Raw genomic sequence first — 26101 nt, 5'->3', positions numbered from 1 at the left:
TTCTAAAACAATAGTTGGGCAGAGGGGATAAGATGGGGGTTTCAGCTTTGTTCAGCAGCTTTTTGATATGGGGGCCCCGTGGGGAGGTAGTGGGCTGTGAAATAGCAGTAAGGGCACTGGCATCCATTTTGCTTGTGTTTGGTGGTGGAGGGGTGTTCTTTGATTTTTTTCCCCTAAATCTCAGCAGTTCTTTCAGAGGATTCTACCAGGAACACAAATGGAATTGGAAAATGTTTGAACAAAGAATACACAACTTGCTTGTTTAAATGAAAATTCACTTCTAGGCGATTATCAAGAAACTTTATCTGCAAAAGTAATTGGGCAAAAGCACCACGGCTCTTTAACACGTCATGTTTTAGGGAGAATGAAAAGAACATGATTTTATTCCCTTTCAAAGAACAGCCATAAAGAACCCTGATGGTCCTGTATTACACACGATACGCAGCTCTTAATGACGTTAATGGAAATGGGAGGCAGGTGCACATGCTCAGAGCCTAAAGAACAACCTGAGAAGTGGCTATTAAGTCAGAGATCTGTCTATTCAAATCCCCCTCGCCTCCCTTGTTTTAAGGACCGGCTCAATAACTAGCTGAGTTGTGAAAGCATTAATAGTGCTAATTCACGCTGACACATTTGAAGTAAAAGTACCTATTCTCTGAGTACAAAGGACGCCCCCCACCCCCCCCAGTTTCTACTCCGTTTAGTTTATGTGTTTCAGACGAGGGCTCGTTTTATGCAGAAATCTGATTTTAGGAAGAAAGAACTCACACCCGGTGCTTCTGGACCCCAAGCTGATTCTCATGGCGATTAGAGGCCAGATTCTGTTGTAAGCCTCGAAGGGGGACAGCAGCCAGAAGCCCCCAGAGCCTCCCTCTGAGGGCTCAATCAAGAAATTTCATGCACCCCGGCCCGCTAGTGGTAACAGAGGTTGGGACCTGCAGCCCATGAAGGCAGATACCTGTGTGGCTGGCCAAAGGGCTGTTCGAGTCTGCCGTGTGACTTCTGACCAGCTGTGTCCTGACAGGAGCCTGTTTGTACAGATGTCTGCTAAATCATCCTTGGCCAAAACACACCGGCCTCCATTCACGAGGGCCAAGTAGCTTTATGGGAGAGGGCCTCCAGTTATCCTTGGGGTGGGCTGAGAGTGTCTCCTTTTGTCTCCCAGCATTTCCTGTTATTGCAGTCATGCCCCATGCAAACAGCAGTGGGTTTCAATTATATGCTGCGAATAAAGTATTTTGTAGTGATATTAATTCTGTGTTATTTATAGTTGTCTGCCAGAATGGAAACAGCAGAGAACTGGAAGCAATTCTGGTGAGTAAAGGTTAATTTTTGAACAATAAAATAAATAAATAAGCAAGCAAGCACAGACGACTAAATGAAATTTCCACCTTGTTAGTGAATTATAGCTTATGGGTTTCAAATATTATTTCTCAAATTCTTTCCTGAAAGGTTTAGGAATAATTATACAGCACTTAAAGGACAGGCCTTGCCAGATAAACCTAATAAGTCTATAATCTGTACTAGAGGCAGCGTTTCCTGTAAATGAGAGCTGGATTTAATTTTATCATTGTACTTCGAAAGGCTTGCTGATTATTAATCATGTGACCTGTGAGGTAGCAGCCCTTCAAGTTCCGTGCAGCACTTATGCTTGAATCAAAGGGCTCCAATGCTTGAATTGAAATTCCCCCAGTAAGTTCTTCAGTTGCTAACTTTGAACACCCATTTACCCTCAGCGTAAATTATCCCTAGCTATATTATTTTCACGCTAGACTTAAGCTCAAGAACTAGATGATTAGACGTTTTTTCCAACACTGCTGTGTGGTCTAAAAGCTTCTTCCTGGGACAATTCTTCTGCTGGGCTTTCCCACAGCTGAGTAGATGGCATCAAATCTTTTCAATAGATACACATGTTTGTGGCTAAAGCACTTTAGCAACTCTGGGCATAACAAGATTGGTGGTGGGCTGGAATGTGCACTTATCCGGGAGTACAAATGGGCAGAAGTCCTTACTTTGAAGGCTTCACAATAAAGAGAGGACCCTTTTGGTACCTGGCTGACAGTGACCCGTGTTTTCAGTCCACTTGATGTCGAGGGCAGTATGTGTTTCAAAGACTAACATGCCTGCTGGTGTTAGATCAAAGAAAGCATCAAGCCAAAGATGATGGTCTGGAAAAAGCTTCTGGGAATGTAAGCCTTTTTTTTTAATGGGCAAAATGTTGGGTGTTTTTCAGATCAAGCTAATAAACACTTATGAAGCCCCTGCACTGTGTTGCAAGGCACGATGGGGGGATTATAGAACTGAGCAAGAAAGGGTGCCTGACTTCAAGGAGCTTCCAGACCTGGAGAAGTAATAAAACTGATAGCCAATTTTAATAGGTGAGGATTATTTCCTTGAGGACTGAGACACGGTCTTTTTTATATTCCTAGTAACTGCCACTTAGTTGGGCACATAGACGATGTTGCATAAACACTTACAGAATAAGTGAATGAATATTCATTATTCAAATGTCCATGCATTCGTCCTTCTATTCCTTCCTCGCAAAATGCTATGGGTAAGCAGAAGAGTTGTCCAACTGTGGGTATCAGAGAAAACGGATGCAAACGTCTAAGAGAGATGCAGAGACTTCAATGGGTAGAAGTAGTGACCACAAAATACATTGTGTGGCCAGCGCCCTTGACTGTGGGTTATATCTACTGCTATTGGCCTGATGGCCAGAGAGACTACTGTGCCATAATGATGAATCCTTCGACTTCAGAATAAGGAAGCATATCAGGACATTAATGGCTAGCCGTTGAACTTGTTGAAGGGTTAACTCGATTCAAATTCCCACTCTGGGACTACGCCCTGAGTCACAGGGAGCAGGATGTCTGTGGCCTTTCAGAAGCTCGCATGAAACATTCCAGGCCCCAGCCAGACAAGCAAACCCTGAACATACACACACTTGCTGGGGCAGCCTGCGCTCGCCAGCATCCTGCTTCAAGCAGAGAGGCACGCCCAAGGCACGTTTCTCTTTAGAATCCAAGCATCCAAGCTACAATGTGACTCCAACTTTCTCAAATAGCTCCTTAGCCTAGCTCTTCACCCCAAACCACTTTTTTGTCTTTAAAAAAATGTTTTTTTTTTAAATTTTTTAATTGGAGAATAATTACTTTACAGGGCTTCCCAGTCAATCAGCAGTAAAGAATCTGCCTGCAATGCAGGAGCTGCAGGAGACACAGCGTTCGATCCCTGGGGCAGGAAGGTCCCCTGGAGGAGGGCACAGCAACCCACTCCAGTCTTCTTGCCTGGAGAATACCCATGGACAGTGGAGCCTGGCAAGCTACAGTCCATAGGGTCACAGAGGCAGACATGACTGAAGCAACTTAGCACGCACTCACGCATACATATATACCCTCTCTCTTGAGCCTCCTTCCTACCTCTCCATCGCCCCCCACCCCAACCAGCTCTCTGTTTTGCACACGGTAGTGTGTGTATACCACTGCTAATCTCGCAGTTCAACTCCCCCTCTCCTGCCCCAGCTGTGTCTTTCCACAAGTCCATTCTTGATGGCTGCATCTCTATTCCTGTCCTGCAAATAGGTTTATCAGTACTATTTCTCTAGATGCCACATACATGTGTTTATATACACAACTTGTTTTTCTCTTTGTGACTTACTTCACTCTCCAAACCACTTTTTTGATCTTTTATAAGATGAGCCGTCTGGCTAAGGCCCTGGGATACACACCGCCTTCCCGGCCCCTTTCCAGTCTCAGTGCATCCTAGCCTCCTCTCATCCACCTACTCTTACTGGTTAACTTAGAGAAGAAATGTGCTTATTATTAACTACACTAATGTCTAGCCTGAGACAAACAGGGATAGAGTGACACACAGCCTATCTGGAACCTAAAAATAAGCCTCCAGAGGCTCTGATCGGCCAAAGTCCGTGGGCTAGGGTCATAGGAGAGGCCCTCCCCCCGTGGCTTCTGTATGCTTACTTGGCACAGAGTCCTGATGAGCGTAATGCTACGGTTCCTAAGACCACAAGGGAAGCAGCCAAGAAGGCGGGGGGCGGGGGGGGGGACGGACAGGAGTTGCTAAAAGCGGGCATGCTGACAGCGGTACAGAATGACAGCTGACAGCGAGCAAGGAGACAAAAACCATTCAGAAGGCTCAGTTACCCAGAACCGCTCATTTCAAGGTTTTATTGTACTCAAGAATACATATGCAATGAGGAAAGGGCTTTCCTCATATTCCTCTCATCTTTCCAGATCATCTCATCAGCTCTCAACACATTTGCAGTGAAATATAGAGTATCAGAGCTGGAAAGGATCCTAGGGATCATCTAGTTAAATGCCCTCCTTTAATGAACACCAGGGACAAACAAGGCCCTGATATGAAGAGTTATTGAATGCCCATCACTCTGCTGGTCGGGGGCCAAGCAGGGCAAAGGACCCAGGCTTCCTGAGTCACACATGGTCCAAGGAAGGCTCTCTCCTGCCTGGCAGTACTATATTTCTGTGCTTATGTTATAGCTTGTGTCCGCTGAGGGGAAAAACCAAACCAAACCAATTGGCTTAAAGTCTAATGTAAATATTGAAATTGAATAGCATAATGAAATAGCTTAGAACTTCGGAAAAGGTCAGCAAAGGAATTAAAAGCTATTAAAAGCATACTGTCAAGTTTCTTGAAACCCCTCCATTAAAAAAAAAAAACTTATTATTACTGTTGTTGCCAGCACCTGCCTTCACTTAGGAAACTGAGCCATCTTCTTTCATATCAAGGCTCTTTAATTTACAGTGAATTCCTAAAACCCCGTGGAACAAGCATCCTCCTTCACGATAGAAGGCTTATGCTGCCTCAACAGATGGCCCTCTTTCCAAGAGGCCTTTGTTATCACAGTGTTCTAGTACAAAAAGGCAACATGGACCATCTTCTGCTCCCTGCTTTCACCCTAACTGATCACTCTGTATCCTCCCACGAAGCCACTTGGAAGCCCGAACTGGCCTAGATCCAAGAAAAGGGGGTCTGGAAAAGAACCTCCTGGATCTCGAATCCCTTCAGTTCTGAACTGTCTGAGCTTCACTTGTTTTACTAGTTAATGGTTTAAACCGGTTTACATCTTACATCTTGTTCTTAATTACTAACAGGACTTAATCTGTTAAATGTAGTCAAAAACACCAAAAATGAAACTGTTCCTGAACCTGGGGAGGCTGTAGGCATCAAAAAAGAAAATACTCTCTTCCTTTTCTTCCAACCACCTGGAATATTATTGTATAATTCTGGGTTGTGCAAATGAAACAAGACATGAACTGAACTGACGGCTCAGGAGGGAGAAGCTGAAGTGATCAACAGTCGATGTTCAGTAGGAAGAGGGTGAGGGCAGTTTGGTACAGGAGAGACGATGTAAGGAGTCCACGTGTAGTTCTAACGCTTCAGACATCACAAAGGCCCATGAACCCTACAAGTGGCCATCTCTGGAAGCTACAAATAACCCACATTTAAATGACCTGGGGAGTTGCTTCAGTTATAACAAAGAGGCACTACCTTATTCAGCAGGCAGTCAGTAATTAGCCATCCCCAGGAGTGCTATAAACTGAAGCAAGCGTGGCTAAAGCAAGTCAGGACTACTGGAAGATATCCCGGAACACCAGGGTCGTTGAGATACCATGCTGGCCTGGCCTCTGGGACTGATCCAAAGTGACAGGTCCTCGGGAGAAGGACACCGTTTGACTGATTCATCACTCCTGTGCATCACTGAAGCCAATTAATCTACACAGTTGCATCTTCTACAGATCCTAATTCTGTTCCCAAAGACCCCACAATGGTTCTAAAAAGGGTACAGCTGTCTTCTAACTGGAGGACTTGTTGGCAAACTCCTCCTTCAACGCCCCATTTGAGGAGAAAGAGCATCCTAATTATTCGCCGTTGTGTCAGAAAGCCCCAGAAGCAACTGCCAACCATTCTCTTCCTGCCCTCCTCCTTTACCCCACCCTGTAAGCACCTCTTTCACCAGCCACCTGTCAAAATAAAGCAAGCCCCGGATCTTTCAAAAACTGACCCTGGAAAGAAGCCGTTGGACGATTTTTCTTCCAGGACCTGTTGAAAGATAAAAGATGAAGCAGACAATTTAAAAGGCGAGACTGTACCCTCCCGATCAAAAAGCTGAAAGCAGACAAACCGTGGAAGCCCATGACAGAGGAAACGCCCTTTGACCAGAGCCAGACACTAGGCATAGCAAAGTTAGTTTCCATAAAGAATAAGAAGCTGAATTAAGCCATTTCACAACTAATAGTCATAAAATCTTTTCATTGTCAAAAACTGGGAGAGGAGTGAGAAGGAGGGTTATTACGAGCCCCTCCTTTGAGAAACAATGGCACTGCTTTCTAGGAAGTTCTGTTTAGATGACAAATGTTTTTAGGATGGGTTTTGTTTGGGTTCCCCCCCAACACGCCTTTTTTTTTTTTTTTTAAAGTAGGATGCACAAACATGTGGGAAACTTTAGACCAGTCAAAGGGCATAAGAACCACAGAAAAAGGCCCTGCAAGCAAAAAATCCTCTCTCCTTCAGGTTTAATTGCCATCCCCCCAGCAGCCAACATTTGAGCTGTTTCTCGAAATATTGCTGAACTACGTTTTTAGGAAGCAAAGTACATGTAGGTTCCTGGCAAGAGCTGAGAGAGTACATCTGGGAAATGCTGGAAGAAACAACTGAACTCCTAGAGCTGACCAAGTCCCTAGGCTAAACCTCAGATTTTCTCTCTTCTCTCTTCCCTGTACACCTGAAACAAAGGAGTCTGGTGTGTGCTGCCAACAGGCTTTAGACACCAGAGCAATGTGTCATTTTCTCTCCCCCCAAGCTTTCTGAAAGTTAAAAAAAAAAAAAAGATTTACATAAAATTTAACTGAAGGAAGTTCTTCGACAGAAGCCAAACACATAAGTATGTAGATGATCACTGTTGCACTCAATGTAATACCCAACACACATAAACATGTGCATCTACAAACCACCAAAAATAACTACACAGTTTGTATGGCATATGTAAAATAGATTCTAGTGCATCAACTTCACAGACATCTGTGTGGCCATTAGAAAATCTGAACTGTATAGAACTACAGAAGTACTTCTCATGTTCTGTTTCAAATAGCAGATACAGGAGGAATTGCATGAGGGTGGTCAAAATGTACAAATGTCCAGTTATAAATACTAAAGATGTGATGTACAGCATGAGAGCTGTATGTTGTATATAAAAGTTGTTAAAAGAGTAAATCCTAAGTGTTCTCATTATAAGAAAAAAGTTCTTTTCTATTTCTTTAATGTTATATCTACACGAGATGATGAATGTTCACTAAACTTGTAATAATTACTTCATGGTATATGTAAGTCATATCATTATGCTGTATGTCAACAATACCTCAATAAAACTGGAAGAAAACAGCAGATACACCAAGCACTATAATTTCAATCACATAAAAACATGTTCATGTGAACAGGGTTTGAACTATGATGTGAAAAGGACATAAAAGTTACTCTTTATTATTATTGTCATATCATCTTTTCAATTGGAAAAAATTTAGCCTACTATAAACAGTATCTCTGGAGACCAATGGGCTTCCATGGTGGCTCAGACAGTAAAGAATCTGCCTGCAATGAGGGGGACCTGGGTTTGATCCCTGGGTTGGGAAGATTCCCTAGAGGAGGAGGGCATGGCAACCCACTCCAGTATTCTTGCCTGGAAAAGCCTATGGATAGGGGAAGCCTGGTGGGCTACAGGCCATGGTGTCACAAAGAGTCAGTCATGTCTGAGTGACTAACACTTTCACTTCTGGAGACCAAATGACACTGTGACAATTCTGAGGGCCAGGTACAAAGTTCTGAGAGCAGAGTTAATCAGGACAGGGAGAAGGAAAATGGCTGAAGAATCAAAGATGCTGTCCAGCCTCCCTCAAATGGTTTCAATCCCTAGATCTAAAGTGGCTTCAGCCCACAGGCTCTCACTTCCCTTGGAGTGTAACTCTTCCTGGTTTTCTGAACATTGCATGTGGCTGTAATGGCTGCTATCAGGGGCCATTACAGGAGAGCTCTGACTCAGAAACCAAGAGATATGAATTTATACACGAAAAGGAAACAGTTATCTAGAATGATAGAAGAGTTGAATTCTTTCGACTAAAGATAATCCCATGGATTCAAAAGCCAGACTGAATTTCTCAAATGTTGTTTCTTGGGGTTTTATGGGAGATCGGTACAAGAAATGAAATCATGTTGACGACACTGATTATTACACTGTCGATGTCTTTTACTTAAGAACCTATATAATAAATTCTTTCTAGGTTTAGTAACAACAAGAAAATGTCTTGCCTTAAGAACTGTCAGCTTTCTTTTTTTCAATGTGATTTGATTTATATTTTTTCTTGTTTTTATTTATTTTTAATTGAAGAATAATTGCTTTACAATACTGTGTTGGTTTCTGCCACACGTCAACATGAATCAGCCATAGGTATACATCTGTCCCCTCCCTCTTGACCCTCCTTCCCACCTCTCACTCCATCCCACTCCTCTAAGTTGTCACAGAGCCCCGGTTTCAGCTCCCTGAGTCATATAGCAAATTCCCACTGGCTGATAAAAGCTACCTAGAAAGCCTACTGGCTTGCCCATTCACTGGCATAAGCCTCTCTTTTAGAATTCCTCATTCCCCTCTCCTTTCATCATGTATCTTTTAATTTTATTTATATAAAATGGGTTCATCTACATAATGCTTTCCAAAAAGACCGAAGGCAAGTACTCAGTACATGCTATCTATGGTAACTAAAATAATAATGATCACTATGCTTGTAGGAATCTTACTGAATATGGATTAAATGATCTTAAGCAGGTAGGGTTTATTTTACAATTAAAATTTTAAAGCCTTGGAAGAAAATGACGTGACTTCTCAAAATTTCAGGCCCTGCCAGATTTTTAAAAATTAAAGACATATGGCTAAAGAATCGGTCACCAGCTCCTTTTAAAACTGCACCCTTGATGTTGAAGGGACCAACAGATTTCCATTAGTAAAGCAATTAGAAAGCTGATGAAATCATGTTAGCCTCTTGGCTGTTTTTTTTAAATGGGAAAAATATATCAATATTGACTGATTAAACAAAACAAATATCAAGAAAGGAAGAGAAGAGAAAGGAGGTCAGAAAGGTCCCATCAAGGTTACAATAAATTGTTTAAAAAGGAACAAAAGCACAAAGTCAACTGCTCCAGTGGACAGAATTCAATATAACCAAGAAACATACTAGAGTGATGTGGTATTTAAAGAAACTGCCAGTATTTTACATTTAGCTGGAGTAAAATGCCCTATACTTCCTTTTTTTAAAGTTTTTATTTATTTATTTGGCCACTCTGTGCAGCATTGCAGGATCTTAGTTTCCCAACCAGGGATTGAACCCATGCCCCCTGCAGCAGAAGCAAAGTCCTAACCACTGGACTACTAGGGCTGTCCCTATTCTTCCTTTTTAAAATTAACGATCCTTCATTTCCAAGAATGACTATCATAAGTGACATACCTTAAGGAAGCTGTCTATAGTTGGCATTCTTTCTCCCACAAGAGTGTACACTACTAAATATACACAATGATGAAAATTGAGGCTTTGATCACACATCAAGTAAATTGAAAATGGTGAAAAATTCCTTTACAACAAATTTTTGTTAACAAAAACACTTAATATTAGAGGCAATTTATATTTGGCAAAATACACAATCTAAGTCTTACATTTCTTAAATGTCACCCCAGGAAGCCACAAAGCACTGGCATAACACGCCAGCATATAGCACAGATTCAAAGACATTTCTGAAATTAATAACTATGCCAATGCAATCATTTCCCTTTATTCTTAGTGATCAGCTTGCATTCCTCTCACATGAAAAACACATCTCAATTTGGGGGGGCTGTTTTTCCCTTCTGCAAACTCTGAGGATACAACAGCTGCTGGGATTTCAAGAAAGAAAACAAACATCCTACCCTAACAGCAGAACTGCCATTAGTCACTCATGTTGCTATGGTCAATTATAGAAATGCCTTCTATAAATTTGACTAATTGGAGGGAATATGGGTTGAATTATACAATATTTTAAAGAAACGCAGACTTATCACTTTTTAAACACAAAGTGACTTCTCCCCACACCCCCGCCAAAGTTTTAAAGCAACTTAGAGACCTACTTCAATAAACAGACATATTTGTACTGAACACAATGGTCTCAATGAAAATGGCTGTCCTTGAGGTGTTTGGTGATAACTCCCTTACCCTATGCAGGTGTCAAACATCTCCTAATGTACTTATTCATTTGCTTAGCAAGCCCTTTTATTACAGACCCAGCAAAGATAAACAAGCTTAGCTTCAGCTTCCTTCATCCCAGAATCTCTCGTTCTTAAACTTAGAAGGAACCAAGAGAAAATCTCCAGGCTCCAAGAGAAACACTAGGTTATTGGCAAAAACGGTCCATGCTGTGTCTGTTTTAAAATGGAAGCAGAGACAATTAATCACTTCTCCCTAAAGGTAAAGCTATGTTTAGAGAGCTAATGATTGGTTTGCTTCAGCATGAACCTACATATCTTAGTCCACACCATGGGTACTTCATAGCATATGAACCATTTGCTTGCTTGGACAACAAGAAACAAAATGCTTATGTCTATTTTTAATCAGGCAATTTATCCTTATATAGTGACAGTGCAAGCTTATGTTATTTAGAATAGGACATATAGCAAAAGCTTCATATTTTAATCCATATATAAAATAGGGTACATGTAAATCTGCATATCTAAACAAGATTTGGTTCTTGTATACAAACATATATACCTATCTACTACAGATGCAGTCAGTTCACTGCATTAAATCAAGAACTTGGGACTTCAGCCTTCAACACTGCAAAACACTGGTAATACTGGGATCTCATGACTACTTGTGTACCAGTACGTAAAACTGCCAAGCATGCAAGGTGGTGCCTATACGTTATTCAGCCTCAGGGTCCCTCATTAGAGCCTGGAATTTCTGAACATACTAACAAAAATAAGGCCCTATTTTTATCCAGAGCACTCATCAAAAATTGTGAAAACTATCAATCCTATTTCAACTTTTTAAAAAATAAAATAGTATCAAACTCTGAAATGGAGTTAACCCTGTTCTGAGGGGCACGGGTATGGCAGGGAAGGCTCCTTCCCATTCTGTCTCCTTGATAACTGCGGGAACACTTATCACTCAGGCTGCATTCGCTTACAATCCTATCTCCCTGGCCAGTCTCCATGCTCACCCCACCTTCCCCCACACACACAGCCAGGGAGACACGCACACTTGGTTGCCATTCATAAAGGCTTGGAGAGCTAAGGAATCCTGCTGCCGACTGGCAGGAGTATCGGATCCATTTCTGCTGAACCAGAATTCTACTGGAACAGTCACCATGGGGCCAGAGGGCTTTGGTCTGAGCCACTCGGTCAAAAAAAAAAAAAAAAACACCTAGCATTTCAATTTATTAGAGAAAGGCAAATCAAAGCTGAAATGAGGCACCACCTCACACCAGTCAGAATGGCCACCATTTAAAAGTCTACAAATAATAAATACTGGAGAGGGTGTGGAAAAAAGGGAACCCACATACACTGTTGATGGGATGTAAATTGGTGCAGCCACTATGGAAAAACAGTCTGAAGGTTCCTTAAAACTAGTAGAGTTGCCATGAAAAAGTGAAAAGCGTTAGTCGCTCAGTGGTGTCTGACTCTTTGTGATCCCATGGTCAGTCTGTGGAATTCTTTAGGCGAGAATACTGGAGTGGGCTGCCATTTTCTTCTCCAGGAGATCTTCCCGACCCAGGGATTGAACCTGGGTCTCTCACATTGCAGGCAGATTCTTTACCATCTAAGCTACCAGGGAAGCTCCAGAGTTGCCATATAATCCTTTAATGCCATGCCTGGGCATATACCCAGACAACAGTATACTAACTTGAAAAGATACATGCACCCCTATGTTCACTGCAGCACCATTTACAATAGCCAAGACATCTAACCAACCTAAACGTCTATCAACAGATGAATGGATAAAGAAGATGTGCTGTATACACATACACACACACACACACACACACACATTTGTTGTTGTTTTAGTTAAGTCATGTCCAACTCTTTTGCGACCCCATGGACTGTAGCCCACCAGGCTCCTCTGTCCATGGAATTTCCCAGGCAAGAATACTGGAGTGGGTTGCCATTTCTTTCTCCAGGGGATCTTCCTGACCCAGGGATCAAACCCACGTTTCCTGCTTGGCAGATGGATTCCTTACCAAGTGAACCACTAGGGAAGCCCCCCCCTCCTCCACACACACAGAGAATATTACTCAACCATTAAAAAAGAATGAAATAATGCCATTGGCAGCAACATGGAAGGACCTAGAGGTTATCATACTGAGATAAGCCAGACAAATACCATATCATTTATATGTAGAATCTAAAATACAACACAAACGAACATATATACAAGACAAAAACAAACACAAATATAGAGAATAGACTTGTGGTTGTCAAGGAGGAGGGGTGGCTGAGGGAAGAATTGGGAGTTTGGGATTAGCAGATGGTTGGATGGCATCATTGACTCAATGGACATGAATCTGAGCAAACTCTGAGAGATAGTGAAGGACAGGAAAGCCTGGCGAGCTGCAGTCCATGGGGTCTCAAAGAGTCAGACATGATGGAGGCACACTGAGACACAGATAATGTCAAAAAAGCATAGATAATATCCAACCAGTCCATCCTAAAGGAAGTCGAGCCTGAATATTCATCAGAAAGACTGATGCTGAAGCTGAAGCTCCAATACTTTGGCCACCTGATGAGAAGAGCCGACTAACTGGGAAAGACCCCGATGCTGGGAAAGATTGAAGGCAGGAGAAGGGGACGACAGAGGATGAGGTGGTTAGATGCCATCACTGACTCAACAGACATGAGTTTGAGCAAGCTCTGGGAGATGGTGAAGGACAGGGAAGCCTGGCGTGCTGCAGTCCATGGAGTCACAGAGTCAGACACAACTGAAAGACTGGACAACAAAAACAAGATGCAAACTATTACATATAGGATGGATAAACAACAAGGTCCTACTGTATAGCACAGGGAACTATAGCCAATATCCTGTGATAATCCATACTGGAAAAGAATATGTATAACTGAGTCACTTTGCCGCACAACAGAAATTAAACATTGTAAATCAACTATACTTCAATAAATTTTCTTAACTTGCACTTCTGTGGTCTCTACAGGATTAAGAATGGACACTGAGCTTTCAGAGAAACCTGGAGGGTTCAGTACTCAAGAGTATCTAGTGGTTCCTCTGCAGAGCACTCCGAGGACAGAAGACAACTGTGCAAAGTGACACAAGAGTTCTCTGCATTTCCTGGTGCCTACGGAAGCCCCAACTCTAAAATGATGGCCAAGGGATAAAACCAGAGAAGAGCGCTAATGCAGGCCCATCTCCCCTGTGCCGCCCCAAGTGCTCCAGACTTACATCTCAAGACCCTGCCATTCAAGTGTATGTGTGTGTGTGTGGGGGGGGGTGTGATGGTGTAAAACGCACACCTCCTAGGAAGTGAGAAGAGGCCTATGGGCCTAAGTGCAGGTTCTAAAGTCCCAAAACACTCTGTTTCACTCTGATCATCATTCACCCAAGCCCAAGTGCTTCTCCTTGGAAGAACTTATCACAGCTGTCACTAAATACTGATTTGGAGATTTGTCAAGTCAATATCAGTCTCCTCATTTAGACCGTGAGCCCCATGCATGTGAAGCCAGGCCTGTATAAGGCACTGGTGGCTGCCTTACCCCCAGTGCCCAGGATGATGCCCCTCAATTCAGAGGCACTTGGTAAACAGTTGTTAAATAAACCTTCAGCCTATGCACCCTCTCTTTCTACAGAGGGAAGGTAGTAAGGTATGTAGCCTCACACTCACAAGTAGGATGTTCTTAGGAAAAGGCTTTTGGTGGGTAAACAGCATGCTACTTGCAAGGAGTACTCACTCATGCATTCATTCAATGAACACCCAAGTACCAGGCAATGTGCCAGATACCAGGCATAGATAGGACAGTGACTAAAGAGGCAGTCCCTGCCCTCAGGTCAGATTGTGAGATCTGAATAGAGCAGTGGGGAGAGAGAGACAAAGTTTATGTGGAGGGGGGCATTCTAGTTCACACAGAAGTCAGCAAAGATTTCCCCATGAAAGTGATAGGTAAGCAAAACCCAGAAGGAAGAACGACCAGCATGTGGAGACAACAATAGAAAATACAAAGAAGACAGTACCATCTGGCATGGGAGGGGGCAAGAGGCAGACCCCGTAAGGCTCCTTAAGCTCTGGCTTTCTGTCTGGGTGGCAAGGGGAGTCACTGGAGCTCTTTGAGCAAAAGTGCTAAGATCCCAGTGAGGTTTAACAGAATAGTATCACACTGGCTGATGTGCTGGGAATAGACTGATGGGGAGGAGGAGGGACTGAGAGCCAGAGCAGAGATGTGTCAGAGCCAACTGTGATAATCCAGGGCAGAAGTGATGGGGGATGAGATCAGGACTGTAGTTATCGGGGTGGTAAAGAGGAGGACAGATTCTTGGATACATCTTGAAAGCAGAGCCCAAAGGCAGAGATTCTGAAAGAATCTAAACAGAAACATTTCCCACAGTCATCTTAATCTGTGTTCTGATCACAAGAAAATGGACAGTCCCTTATTTTGGAAGGTTCCGGTTTCTTCATTTGTCCTCCAAACTGAAAGATACAAGACCGTCTTCTCCCATTGCCACACAGCTTAATGATCAATCCACCTCCCACCAGTAGAGCCTTCTTCCCAGAATGTATCCAGGCCCATGGGACCTGAAGGGGCAGGGGAAAAAAAAATTAGTTCCAAACTCAGGATAAACAAGGCAGAATATTAACGAACCAGCCAGTTGGGGGCATTTAGCTCAGATTCAGTTTAAAGTGAACCCACCACACGCCTCCCCTTAAAAAAAAAAGTCTCCCCATAAACACACACAAAAAACTATTCCTCATCATAGCTTCTGACATGCTAGTCAGTGAGTGATTTTTAAGGACCATTTCTGAAGTACACCAGTGAAAAGTTGTCTTGTGTTGCTTTTTAAAATCTTCGCATGGGGAAATATTCTATAATTAAGGCAATTTTAACAATAGTAGATAATAATTTGACTATAAATTGTAAGGAATGTAATGACTGCTTATTCTGGCACCAAAGAGGCAGGACTTTCTGTGAAGTGACTGCCAAGAAAAATGATACTCCCACTCAGGCTGGACCATTGCAAGTAGTAACTGTTAACCACATGCTTCACACTGCAGTTTGCAAGGACACAGTGCTTTGTTTTCATTAACCAAACACCAGACTGAAAACTCAATGGAGACAAACCCGGGTGGTGGAATAGAAACAATAACTGAAGGGAAAAAATTTTTCCTGTGGCTTGATGCTTGCTGGGATGCCGACGTCAAGGGTTTGGAGAACTAAGGAAACCTCTGCAGTCCAAGAGAAACCACTTCCCAGGCTGCTCCTGTGGACAGAAGCCCAACATCAAGAAGAAGCCAGGCTTAAAGAGGCTTGCAAAAGCCAATGGACAAAGTAGCTGGGAGGAGAAAGGACTGGCATGAAAAGAATGGCTGGGGGTTGGCGGGAACAAGGTGACCTTGAGCTCGACTAGACAAAGACAGGCAATCCTGCCTGGGGCCCAACCTGAGCTGCCTGAGGAAGGGGAAGGACATGAATACCAGGCTGAGGAGCCAAAGCAAGGAACAGGAGCAATGGTTCTTTTTCTCTAGAAGCACCTCGGCAGGTACAGTGAAGTTCCTGTTAATGTCTGGAGCAGACAATGTAAGCAGCAGCAACCATTTGTCCCACCAGGATTAAAACAAAGCACATGAAATACTTAGCTCCCATCTCTGGATGAACTGAAAAATAACACTACAAGTTGGTTTTTGGTTTTGTTTTTTTTTAAAGGTTATTAATTTTTCTCACTTAGGCATCTAGTACTGAATGTATTAGAAATTTTAAAATAAATAGTTAAAATTAACTACTTGAATTAAAAGGGATGGATGAATAGAAATGTTTCATTCCTCGAATGAATTTACCAAAGTCACAAATCATGCTTGAACTTATTCGTCAACCACAAACATTTCTCTAAGACCTACCATGTGCCAGGCAGTGTGATAGAACCTGGAGCTACACAGCCTCTCAGAGCACGTGTGATCCGTCAGGAACAGCTTCTTTTTCTTTAAAGGTTCAAACAGCCACCTCATCAGAGATGGGAAACCTCAAATGTGTCCTCACTTTTAATATAGTACCCGTGTCCTTAACTTTTACTGTTTCTTTATATATGATTACCCATTTACTTAGTTTGGTAAATGTTTAAAAGGGAAACCAACATACACATATTTAAACCTGTCACGGGTTTCCTTGGTGGTCCAGTGGCTAAGAATCCACCTGCCGATGCAGGGGACATGAGTTCGATCCCTGGTCTGGGGAGATCTTATATGCCCTGGGGCAACTAAGCTGGTGTGTCACAACTACTGAAGCCTGTGTGCCCTAGAGCCTAAACTCCACAACTAGAGAGTAGCCCCCTGATCGCCCCAACTACAGAAAGTCTGTGCAGCAATGAAGACCCAGCATAGCCAAGCATAAATAAATAAGAATAAATTTTTAAAAAGAAAGAAAGTCTGGCTGATGAAAAAGGAATATCTACACTCAATTAAATAAAAAAAAAAAAAACCTGTCACCTCTAACTCAAAACCAACCCTTGCCTTTGATAACTTCAGGTCAGAATGTCAGTTTCGCAAGGTGAGTTTAGCAGGTGGTGAGAGTATAAGAACAAAATCTTCCTGGGATGTTCTAGGGGGCTTAGAAGACAAAGTGCAGAGCAACAAAATCACCAACCAAAAAGTTCTGGCTGTGAGTAAATCCCTGAATTATTAATAGGCTTCCCTGGTGGCTGAGATGGTAAAGAATCTGTGTGCAATGCAGGAGACCCAGGTTTGATCCCTGGGTCAGAAAGATACACAGCCTTTTTTTTTTCACCCTAGAAAACAACAAAGTGACACACAGAATTGACTCCAATTTATTGACCCAGCACTGTCAGGAAACTAGGTTCTCTAAAAAGGCAATATGCTTTCAAGGGCAATTTCTGTATTTTGAAGGCATCCACTTTTTCTAAAATATACTTTCTGGGACTTTTCTGGCAGTCCAGTGATTAAGACTGTGCTTTTACTGCAGGGAGATGTGGGTTCAGTCCCTGGTCAGGGAACTAAGATTCCACAAGCTATGCGGTATAGTCAAACATACACAAACACACAAATATACTTTCTTAACTTTTAAATCAGAATATTCCAAACACAATTATTTAATACTGCCCTGAAATATACCAGTGCCCTCAACGGTTATGTTAGAGAGGTGTCTCTGAGTATTCACCCATCCTAATAGGGCTCCAACTGCCAAGGATCAGCAAGTTCTGGGTCTACTATTCAGCCTCTGGCTACCCAACCTGTTTCACACCGTCATCTCTCACTCCTCCCAGATGTCAAGCCTCTAAACCTACCCATTCCTCTGACCCTTCCACTCTCCAACCAGCACTACTGGCTACTCCTATGCCTACTCCTAATCAGTTTTGGACTGGGAAGCCAGGTAACTTAAGCTTTTTATCTTCTCACCTATAAACCCTATCTACCGAATTTGAATATAAGTGCCTCCAAAAAGCTGGATTCTGGTTTTGAACAAAATCTTTGAATCCCCAGCACCTAGCATTCTGCTCGATACAAAAGGCATTCAATCAATGATCAGGGATGATGAATTTCTGAAGGCCTTTTCTCCAAGTAGAATGCATGGGCTTTATGACAGCTGTTTCCATCATTTAGCTTTTCTGCTTACTTCCACATTCCCAGCTGCGTTCTGGATGACTATGCCGGCCAGAAGCCTAGGGATTTACTGTACTTCTATTTCTTGATAAGATACTTGAAGAGAATAAACACATGGCAAAGAGGACATTAAAGTAAGGGATAAAGAGATTTTTTTTTATTTTACCAATAAAGATAAAGGGAAGAAGTATCACCCAGCACACTGACACTTAATCAATAAACAACAGCAAGGCTGGATTCCTGTCTAAATCTCTCCAAAGTTCTCTCAATGTCCCAGTCTTTATTTCTCAACCATCAGCAAAGCATCACTGGTGATGGCATGTACTTGCATCTTGACTACAAAATATTTTCCCCAAGTTTAACAGATCCTTCTCTTAAAAACAAGTTAACCAAAATCAAAACAAACATGCTCTGGATCTCAATCAAAGCACTCTTCTGAGATAAGTCTGTGATGAAATTTATTGGAAACTTCAGAATCACAGAATATGAGGTGGAAGGGACCTCAGATCATCTAGGGCACTGTTTCTCAACCATGGCTGCTCATCGGAATCCCTGAGGAGCTTTGAAAATTTTACAAGGGGCTTCAAACGCAGGGGGTGAGGGTTCAATCCCTGGTAGGGAAACTAAGATTCCCACGTTCGGGCAGCATGGCCAAAGGAAAAAAAGAAAAGAAAAATTGAAAACTTACCTAGCCCTACTGCCAGCAAGTATGATTTAACTGGCCTGAGGGTAGTGCCCAGGCACTAGTGGATTTTAAAAGATCTCCAGGTGGTTCTAAAGCATGGCCAGGGTTGAGAATCCCTGATGTAATCCAGTCTTCTAACAACCCCACACCCATTTTTCAAATGGAGGCAAAAGAACCTGACCAAAGGGATCAAATAATTAATTTGTCACAGAGCTGGGCTAGACCTGCTCTTTCTAAGAAACCATGGTCTTTCCATGTAAACTACTCCACCTAGGACAGTGGGGTTTCTTCCCTCTACCCCTCCCTTCCCTTTTCCTCTTTTCAATAAACAAACATTCTCACCTATCCCAAACTAAATTAATTTCCTGAATATACTCTGCCTTGGAATCCCATTGCCTAATTCTTGACAGCCTAAACTAGGTCTGTTTCCCTGTATGCACTTGGTTCTTTTCTCTCAAAGAACTCTGGGAGGTTAATCCGGCATGGCTGCCCCTTAAAGAAGCCATATTGCTTTTCCTCTGAGGCTGGACTCACTTAGCCCATCCTTCTCACCATTATCATCACCTGAGCCCTCTCTCAAGTCCCTGGCAAGGCTCACCTCCGATTCTCTTTCAGCTCACTTAATTTCTAGTTTGTACCTGCCCTGCTACACCTCATGGACTTCCTAAACTCTTCCCATTTTGTGAAAGATGCCTTTTTCCCTGAAGCAGCCTCTTTTACTCTGCCAGTTAGTCATGCCGGGTTCTTTTTTTCTTCCCCCAAGCAGCTGGTCTTTTTGATGTTTGGCACACATTTATCTGGGCTTCCAATAAGATGTTTTTACATAGTTTCCAGGCTTCCTGGAGGTTATTGACTTTTTTTTTAACTCTTCCATTCAATTTTTTTCCTAATTTCTAACATTTGTTAGAGTTTCTTTTTCAAAAGTTGAATACCTGGCTGATGGATCTCTTTGATTTTTCTCTCCCACCAGATTGCTGAATTAAATGCATCAGAACTTAAATATAATATTTCAAATTACCTCCAGGATGGAATCGCTTCATGAATTTTCTGCACTTTCATGTTCTCGATAGTAAGAAACAGATGTTTAACCAAGTGGAATTGAAAAATGCTAGTTTTTACCTGTTCACATTTTAGTGTGTTTGCTTATAGAAAAAAAAAAAAAAACTTTTTTTTTTTTTTTTGTCACACTGCATTGCTTGTGGGATCTTAGTACTCTGACCAGGGATTGAACCCAGGCCCTTGGCAATGAAAGCATGGAGTCCTAACCACTGGCCCGCCAGGGAAGTCCCAGCTGATATAAACTATCAATATCCTGAAGCCTGTGTTGTTCACCTTGGTAAAGACAACAAACAAGATTCTTTTAAAAGGTCGTTGATGTGCATCAAACAGCTCTATATGCTGAGTCTAAGGTGTTAAATTACTCTTCTCCATTTGCTCTAAATTGCCTAATCACAAAAGTCTCAATTGTTTGTTTCTTAAAGAAACCAGGAAGAAAATCAGAATTCTGAACCCTTCTGAAAAATTCATATGACACTGTTATTAATGAAGTGGTAAAGACGAGCAGTCCCATCAAAGAATAAAAAGTCTCCAAGTTATAATAACATTTCTAGGAGGGTTTACTCTAAACTTACTTCTTTTCAGAATGTTTAGACCCAAAAGTTTCCCAGGAGAGCAAGAGACTGCGGAATGACGATCTATCTATCATCAAGGCAGCATAATCCGACGAGAGCACTGGTGTCCTGCCAGACAACGCGATCTAATTGTCTATGTGACTCCCCCACCCCACCATACACACACCTGTTTAACAAATACTGCACTGCACGCCTGTACCTGGCACCGCTGGGCACACAAAACGCCAGGAGCTGCTATATGCCCTCGGATCATGTAGAGCTGAGGCAAGAAGACACACGTGTGCCTGCGCACACAATGAACCAGGATACAAGACCGCTGGGTGCAAAGACCATGGCTCTGACTCAAGCCAGGGTTTCAGAAGAAGGCGGCACATAACCCTGGGGGTTCAGGAGTGACTCAATGAAACTATCACTTGAGATTCTTGAAGCCAGGGAAGCTCAAAGCGGAGGAATGCATCCACTCAGCACTGCTGAAGGGAAAGGAAGCTGGTGATACTTAGGATGGAATAGGGGAGGGGGACAGACAAGAGGCAGGTAGACCAGTTAAGAACTATTTCAAACAGCCTCCCTACCTTTGTCCCCCTTGCCTCACCAACCCTGAACTCCCGGTGCCACTAGTTATCTTCCAGAAACAGTGTGACTAATAACACTCCCCTTCTCAGAAGCTATCTTTGGCTCCTCATGGCCCAGGAAATACAATTTACAGTTAGCATTAGATTGTCTCCATTAGGGTATAGCATCAGCATAGTGCTGTGGGGATGGTCTTTAGCTAGTTAGTTACTGATTCTTTCATGGGCTTCCCAGATGGTTCAGTGGTAAAGAAACTGCCTGCCAATGCAGGAGACAAGGTTTGATCCCTGGATCAGAAAGATCTCCTGGAGGGGGGCATGGCAACCCACTTCAGTATTCTTGCTGGGATAACCCCATGGACAGAGGAGCCTAGTGAGCTACAGCCCATGGGGTCACAGAGAGTCAAACACCACTGAGTGCGCAAGTATAGGTTCTCTCATAGCCTATGTTTCCAAAACCAGCCCTCTATGGGAGTCGGGATGATCATGTTTAGGACCAGGCCCAAAGAAAGCACTTAATAGCCACCCATCTTTTCACTGAGGCCAAAATGCATTTTTGGAAAACATATATTGCAACCAATTCAGTGCTAAAACAGATGATGTTATTCAGGAGCCAACTGACTTAGATGAACACTGATGCTGTTTCCCTTGTTGAGACAACAAAAGAAAACTTCCTTTTTCATTCCTCAGTCTAGTCTCCAGCTAATCCTGAAATTGCATGCAACCCAATGTGAGTCAAATCAAAAAGGAAAACAGTAATTATGCTGAATCAAACATTTTATATTTGTATGTTCTAACTAGAGACTGGGCTGCGTAAGCTAGAACTTTTCCTAAATTCTTTTCTGAGCATGTCCAGGAAACTTGGGATAATTTCTATACTGACAGGTGAGAAAAATCACAAGTTCTCAGCAGAATCTAACCCACAGAGTTAAAGTATGTAAAAGGGAATACAACCTTGAAGACACGCTGTGTGTCTTACATGTAATATTCAATGCAATAGCAGAAAGTATTCCTACTTCTCCAACACACATTCTCCCAGGTAATCCTAGCATAGCTTATGTGATTCCCTTGGAGATACACACACGAGTGTGTGAGCACACTCACAGATGCACTGGTCATAAACGTAAATGGGAACAGGAAAACAAAAGCTCCCAAATCACAACTATGATGCCAAGTTCTCCTTGGTAGCCTTCGATCTCACCTTGGCAAGCTTAAGGTTTCTAACCAAACTGGCTCACTCCTCAAGATAATTTCAAGCAATGATTAGATGAGTAATAAAACGCCAACTGTTGCATGTCCTTTATCCTGTCCTTATGGAGGGAGGCACAATGAGAATGTTAAGATTTTACAATTTTTCATTATAAACATTATTTTTTTAACTATTGAATTACCATTAGTGAGTTAATACCCTAGTCCCAAATCCCTTCTCCCTTGAACTCCCCAGGCCCTCCTTTCTCCTCATCTGCACCACTCATATGGTACTTATCACACACCATGTTGTATTCCCATCATGTGTATACACAGCTTCTCTCCCTATTACCTGGGAAGGTCCTAGGGGCAGAGCCCTCCTGTCCTCTTTGCTGCCTCCACGATGCCGAGTGCCTCCATGGAAAATCACACATAGTACGTGCTCCAGAAGATATGCCCAATGAAAGCTGAACAAAAATCTATATTTTGTGTTAAAGACCCCTTTTGATCATGGCATCTGAGCTGCCCATTATTTGGTAAGTACAGGGGTCAAGTGGATAGGCAACGCAAGAAAGACCTAGGTTGGAGGCCCTGTCAGCCTGATATATTCCCTGACACCCTTGAGAGCACATCAAATTATCTTAATTATGATCTTAAAAGACTGAGAGTCCTTAAGAACGTGGAACAGTCTCAAAGTCTGTTCAAACCTCTAGAAGGCAAGTGCAAGGCCGTTGGGAATCAAACCTTCAACTTGGGCTAAGCCTGGGGCTAGGCACTCAGACGCCGTGACCCTTTGCCTGGAAAACAATCGCGGACTTTTTGCACTTAAGAAAATACACACACCTCCCGCCTCAACCAAGGAAAGTGCCTGACAATTAATTCATTCAAATCACCCCATTGACTATGCTCTCCCAAATGACCAAAATTATCTGAGTGGACCATAGGAGAGACAAGGACAATGTAAGCATCTGGAGAGGCCAGGGTGATAGTAAAGACTACCCCTGTTTCTATACTGACCATCTAAAGGTATTTACTTGGGTCTGTCTGTGTTGTGACAGTGTCCTAGACTCAAATGAATGCCTCTAACACTCCACATTTTTGAGCCATTCAGTCATGCATTTTTGTTATTGTTGAAAGTGGTGCGAAATTGCACTGCATGAGCTCAAGTCCTTGGTGGTCTTCCAAGGATTCCAGCTAAAAAGGCACTTCCTTTGTTCCTCGGGAGAATGCAGTCCAGTAGGTCATTCAAAAGGGGAAATAAAAGCAGCAGCCCTGGGAGGGAGATGAAGGACAAGACAAAAAGAATAAAATGTTTTGGGTGTGAGCACATTAGCTTCCATTTCCTGCTGCTGGTCAGTAATAACGCTCCTATCTTTAGGATGGGGGGATATGTCCAGAGAAACATTTATGCAAATATATTCCTCAGGTGTTTTCCGGGGACCATGACAATTGAAGGGATCACCTAGCACTGTCTTTGAGCACCCTGCAAACTTCCTTTTTCCTGAGATGCTGACTGGGAAAGATGTCCCTCCCTGGCAAGGCTACACAGAGCGAAGCTGGAGAAGGTGGGGAGAGCAATTTCACCACCCACTCCCCCAACGCCTCCAGTGCACCTCAAAGGCACATACTGTTTTGCATGGGCAGAAGATGAAAACTTGTCACATTCCCATTAAGTGCATCGCTGCATCTATCCCTTCAAAACGTGGGAATGACAACTGTAACCTTCACGCCAATCATCTCCGCTGGGCCCTGGGGCCCAAACCGTGCAGGGCACAAAGACCCTAGGTCTGACCTGTGGAGCCTCCAAGCTTCAGTGGCTGCTGGCTTAACTTTACTTTTTCAGGAGGGGCGGGAGGGAGAGGAGAAAGAAAGAGGGCTTTTTTTACGGCTCTCGAGCCAATAAACTCGTGCCGCTGGGAAGACAGACTTGAGCTCCCCAAAAGACAAGCAGCTCAAGGGCAAACAGTCTCTAATCAGTAATGTGCGAGTTACTTGATAACTGCCCAGGTGCCGTGGGCTCCTAGGCTGCTCCACCGATTTCTTGGGTTCTATTTCTAGATAGATGCCGGTCACACTCTTAAAAGTGCCCAGCAACTTCCCTCAATTACCTTTGTAATTTATGTGTAATTGATGACTGCACTTAATCTCCAAGGGTATTAATAGCCCTTTCCAAAAAAATGACCCCCGAGTCTTCCTAAGCCTTTGGAAGCGCCTGGTTGAAATTACAGTATTTCCTCTGGGGCTGCCGCCCCCCTGCCCGCCCCACCCGGGTGACCAACACCGTGAGGCAAAGGCGCGCTCTGCTCACTTCCATGAAAGGTTCGGAATGGAGCCTTGGCCCCCGGGGCTCTTCTCCGTTAGGTTAAGCTGGCCATCGGCCAGCTAGATTCGTGATTCCTTCTGAACCCTCAGGGCGAACAGGCTACCTGCCCCGGCGCGGCCCGCGGGGCTGCGCGGAACAGTTGGCCTCTCTGCGAATGCTTGAGTGCCACCCAGAGGGGACCGGCCCGGCCACCGCCGCCCGCCTGGCGAGGAGGGCCGAAGGGCACCCGACGCAAAGCTGCCTCCCCGGCGCTCGGAGAAGGGCTTTCACAAACACCCCACGCACCCCCAGCGCCGAAATCCGGGTAACTTTTTCACTGGCTAAACTGTCTGTATTTGCATAACCATCTCCAAACTGAGATTCAGGTTTCCCGTAATCAGTCCTTTCAAAGGTTTGTAATTGAAAGTGCAATTAACCCTTAAAATGAGGTGAGAAAAAAAGAAAGGGGGGGGGGGAATACCCTTCTCGTCCAACACCTTCCGGAAAGCAGGAGAGTTCCCAAAAGTCAGGGTTTGGAGGGCTGGAGAGTCGTTTTTCTTTTTAAAGGCCACTTCTAAAGCCGCTGGAGCTACTAAAAGTCCTCATCCATGTCAGGGGTGGGAGAGGCGGGGAGTGGGTTTAAAGAAAATCAATGAAACATCAACTCAAATTCCACGTTTCGCGCCCCCGGGAATCTGGCAAGCTCTAGAAACCCCCCTCAATGGCGGCCCCCACCCCACCCAACCTCTAGTCACCCCGACAACAAAGCGGGGAGCCCAGTAAGGAGTTCAACCCGGAAAAGGCGAGGGAGCCGGTGACACGCACTTTGCGGGCCAGAGTCCTCTGGGGCTTCCTGGGACCCGGGAGACCGGGGGAGGGGGTTGGGGGATGAAAGCAGAGCGCGAGAGTGACACGGGGCAACTCCGAGGTGCCCCTCCGCCCGCCGCGCACCGGGGGCCGCCGCGCCGCGGGGCACACTCTGCGCCGGGGCTCGCTACAGCGCGCCCGTCCATTTCTCCGTCTCGGCTACCTGCGTCCGGCGGCGCGGAGACCGGCGGGGTAAGGGGGCTGCCGCGGCCCCTTGTCCGGGGTGCCCGTCTCGGTGCTCGCCTCCCGGGGGCTCCCACCTACCGTTGATCTCGTGCATGGGGGCATCGTTCTTGTCGAAGCCTTTGGACACGTAGAGACGTCGCACTTCCGAGCAACTTTTCGACTTGGGCTCAGCAGCCAGCAGCGCGGCGCAGAGCGCGGCCAGGGTGCAGAACAGCGCGGGCAAGCCGAACCGTGCCATGGTGCGGGCCGGGGCGGACGCGCTCCCACCTTTGGGACCGGACGGAAAGTGGCGGGCGGGCGGGCTCGGAGACGGGGGCTCGAGAGCGGAGTCAAGAGGGCGAGGGAGTTGGAGGAGTTGGAGAAGGAGAGCAGGAGGAGGAGACGCGGGGCGAAAAGTGGAGCTGGGCCTCGCGCGTCAGGCAACGGTCCCCGGTGCCAGGCGCCCGGCCCGGGGAGCAGGAGGAGGAGGAAGGCGTGGAGGCGCTGCGCGGCCCAGAGGGAGCGGAGGCGCGGGCCGGTGACCTCCGGGCTCCGCGGGGGCAGCGATCCGGGCGAGCAGGTCGGCGGCGGGACAGGGGCGCGGGGAAGGAGGGGAAGGTGGCAGGCGCCCTGGGGCCGAGGAGGGCGTGGGCGGCGGCGGGCGCTCGCGGCGCGCGGCTCGGGCTGCCCGGCGCTGGTCCGCTTCGCTGGCTCGACTCGGCTCGGCTCGCTCTGGCCTCGGCCGCGCGGCTGTGCCCTCTTCAGCTCTACCGCTGATTGACTGGCCGGCGTGCGCTGCGACGCTCGACAAACTTGGCCC

The 26101-nt window shown here is 44.6% G+C and overlaps 1 protein-coding gene across 1 annotated transcript in view; it reads right to left on the bottom strand.

The window, feature by feature from the left end:
• The window catches only part of GPC4 (glypican 4), a 106665-nt gene extending 80619 nt beyond the window's left edge, over positions 1–26046 (bottom strand). Inside the window, exon 1 of the mRNA XM_043458511.1 lies at positions 25381–26046. Within this exon, the coding sequence (XP_043314446.1) occupies positions 25381–25540 (160 nt within the window). The 5' untranslated portion in view covers positions 25541–26046. The remainder of the gene's footprint in view (positions 1–25380) is intronic.
• Positions 26047–26101: the final 55 nt, after the last annotated feature.

The sequence above is a fragment of the Cervus canadensis genome, chromosome X (assembly GCF_019320065.1).
Source record: "Cervus canadensis isolate Bull #8, Minnesota chromosome X, ASM1932006v1, whole genome shotgun sequence".
Classification (NCBI taxonomy): domain Eukaryota; kingdom Metazoa; phylum Chordata; class Mammalia; order Artiodactyla; family Cervidae; genus Cervus; species Cervus canadensis.
This window is presented reverse-complemented; position numbering and strand designations above follow the sequence as displayed.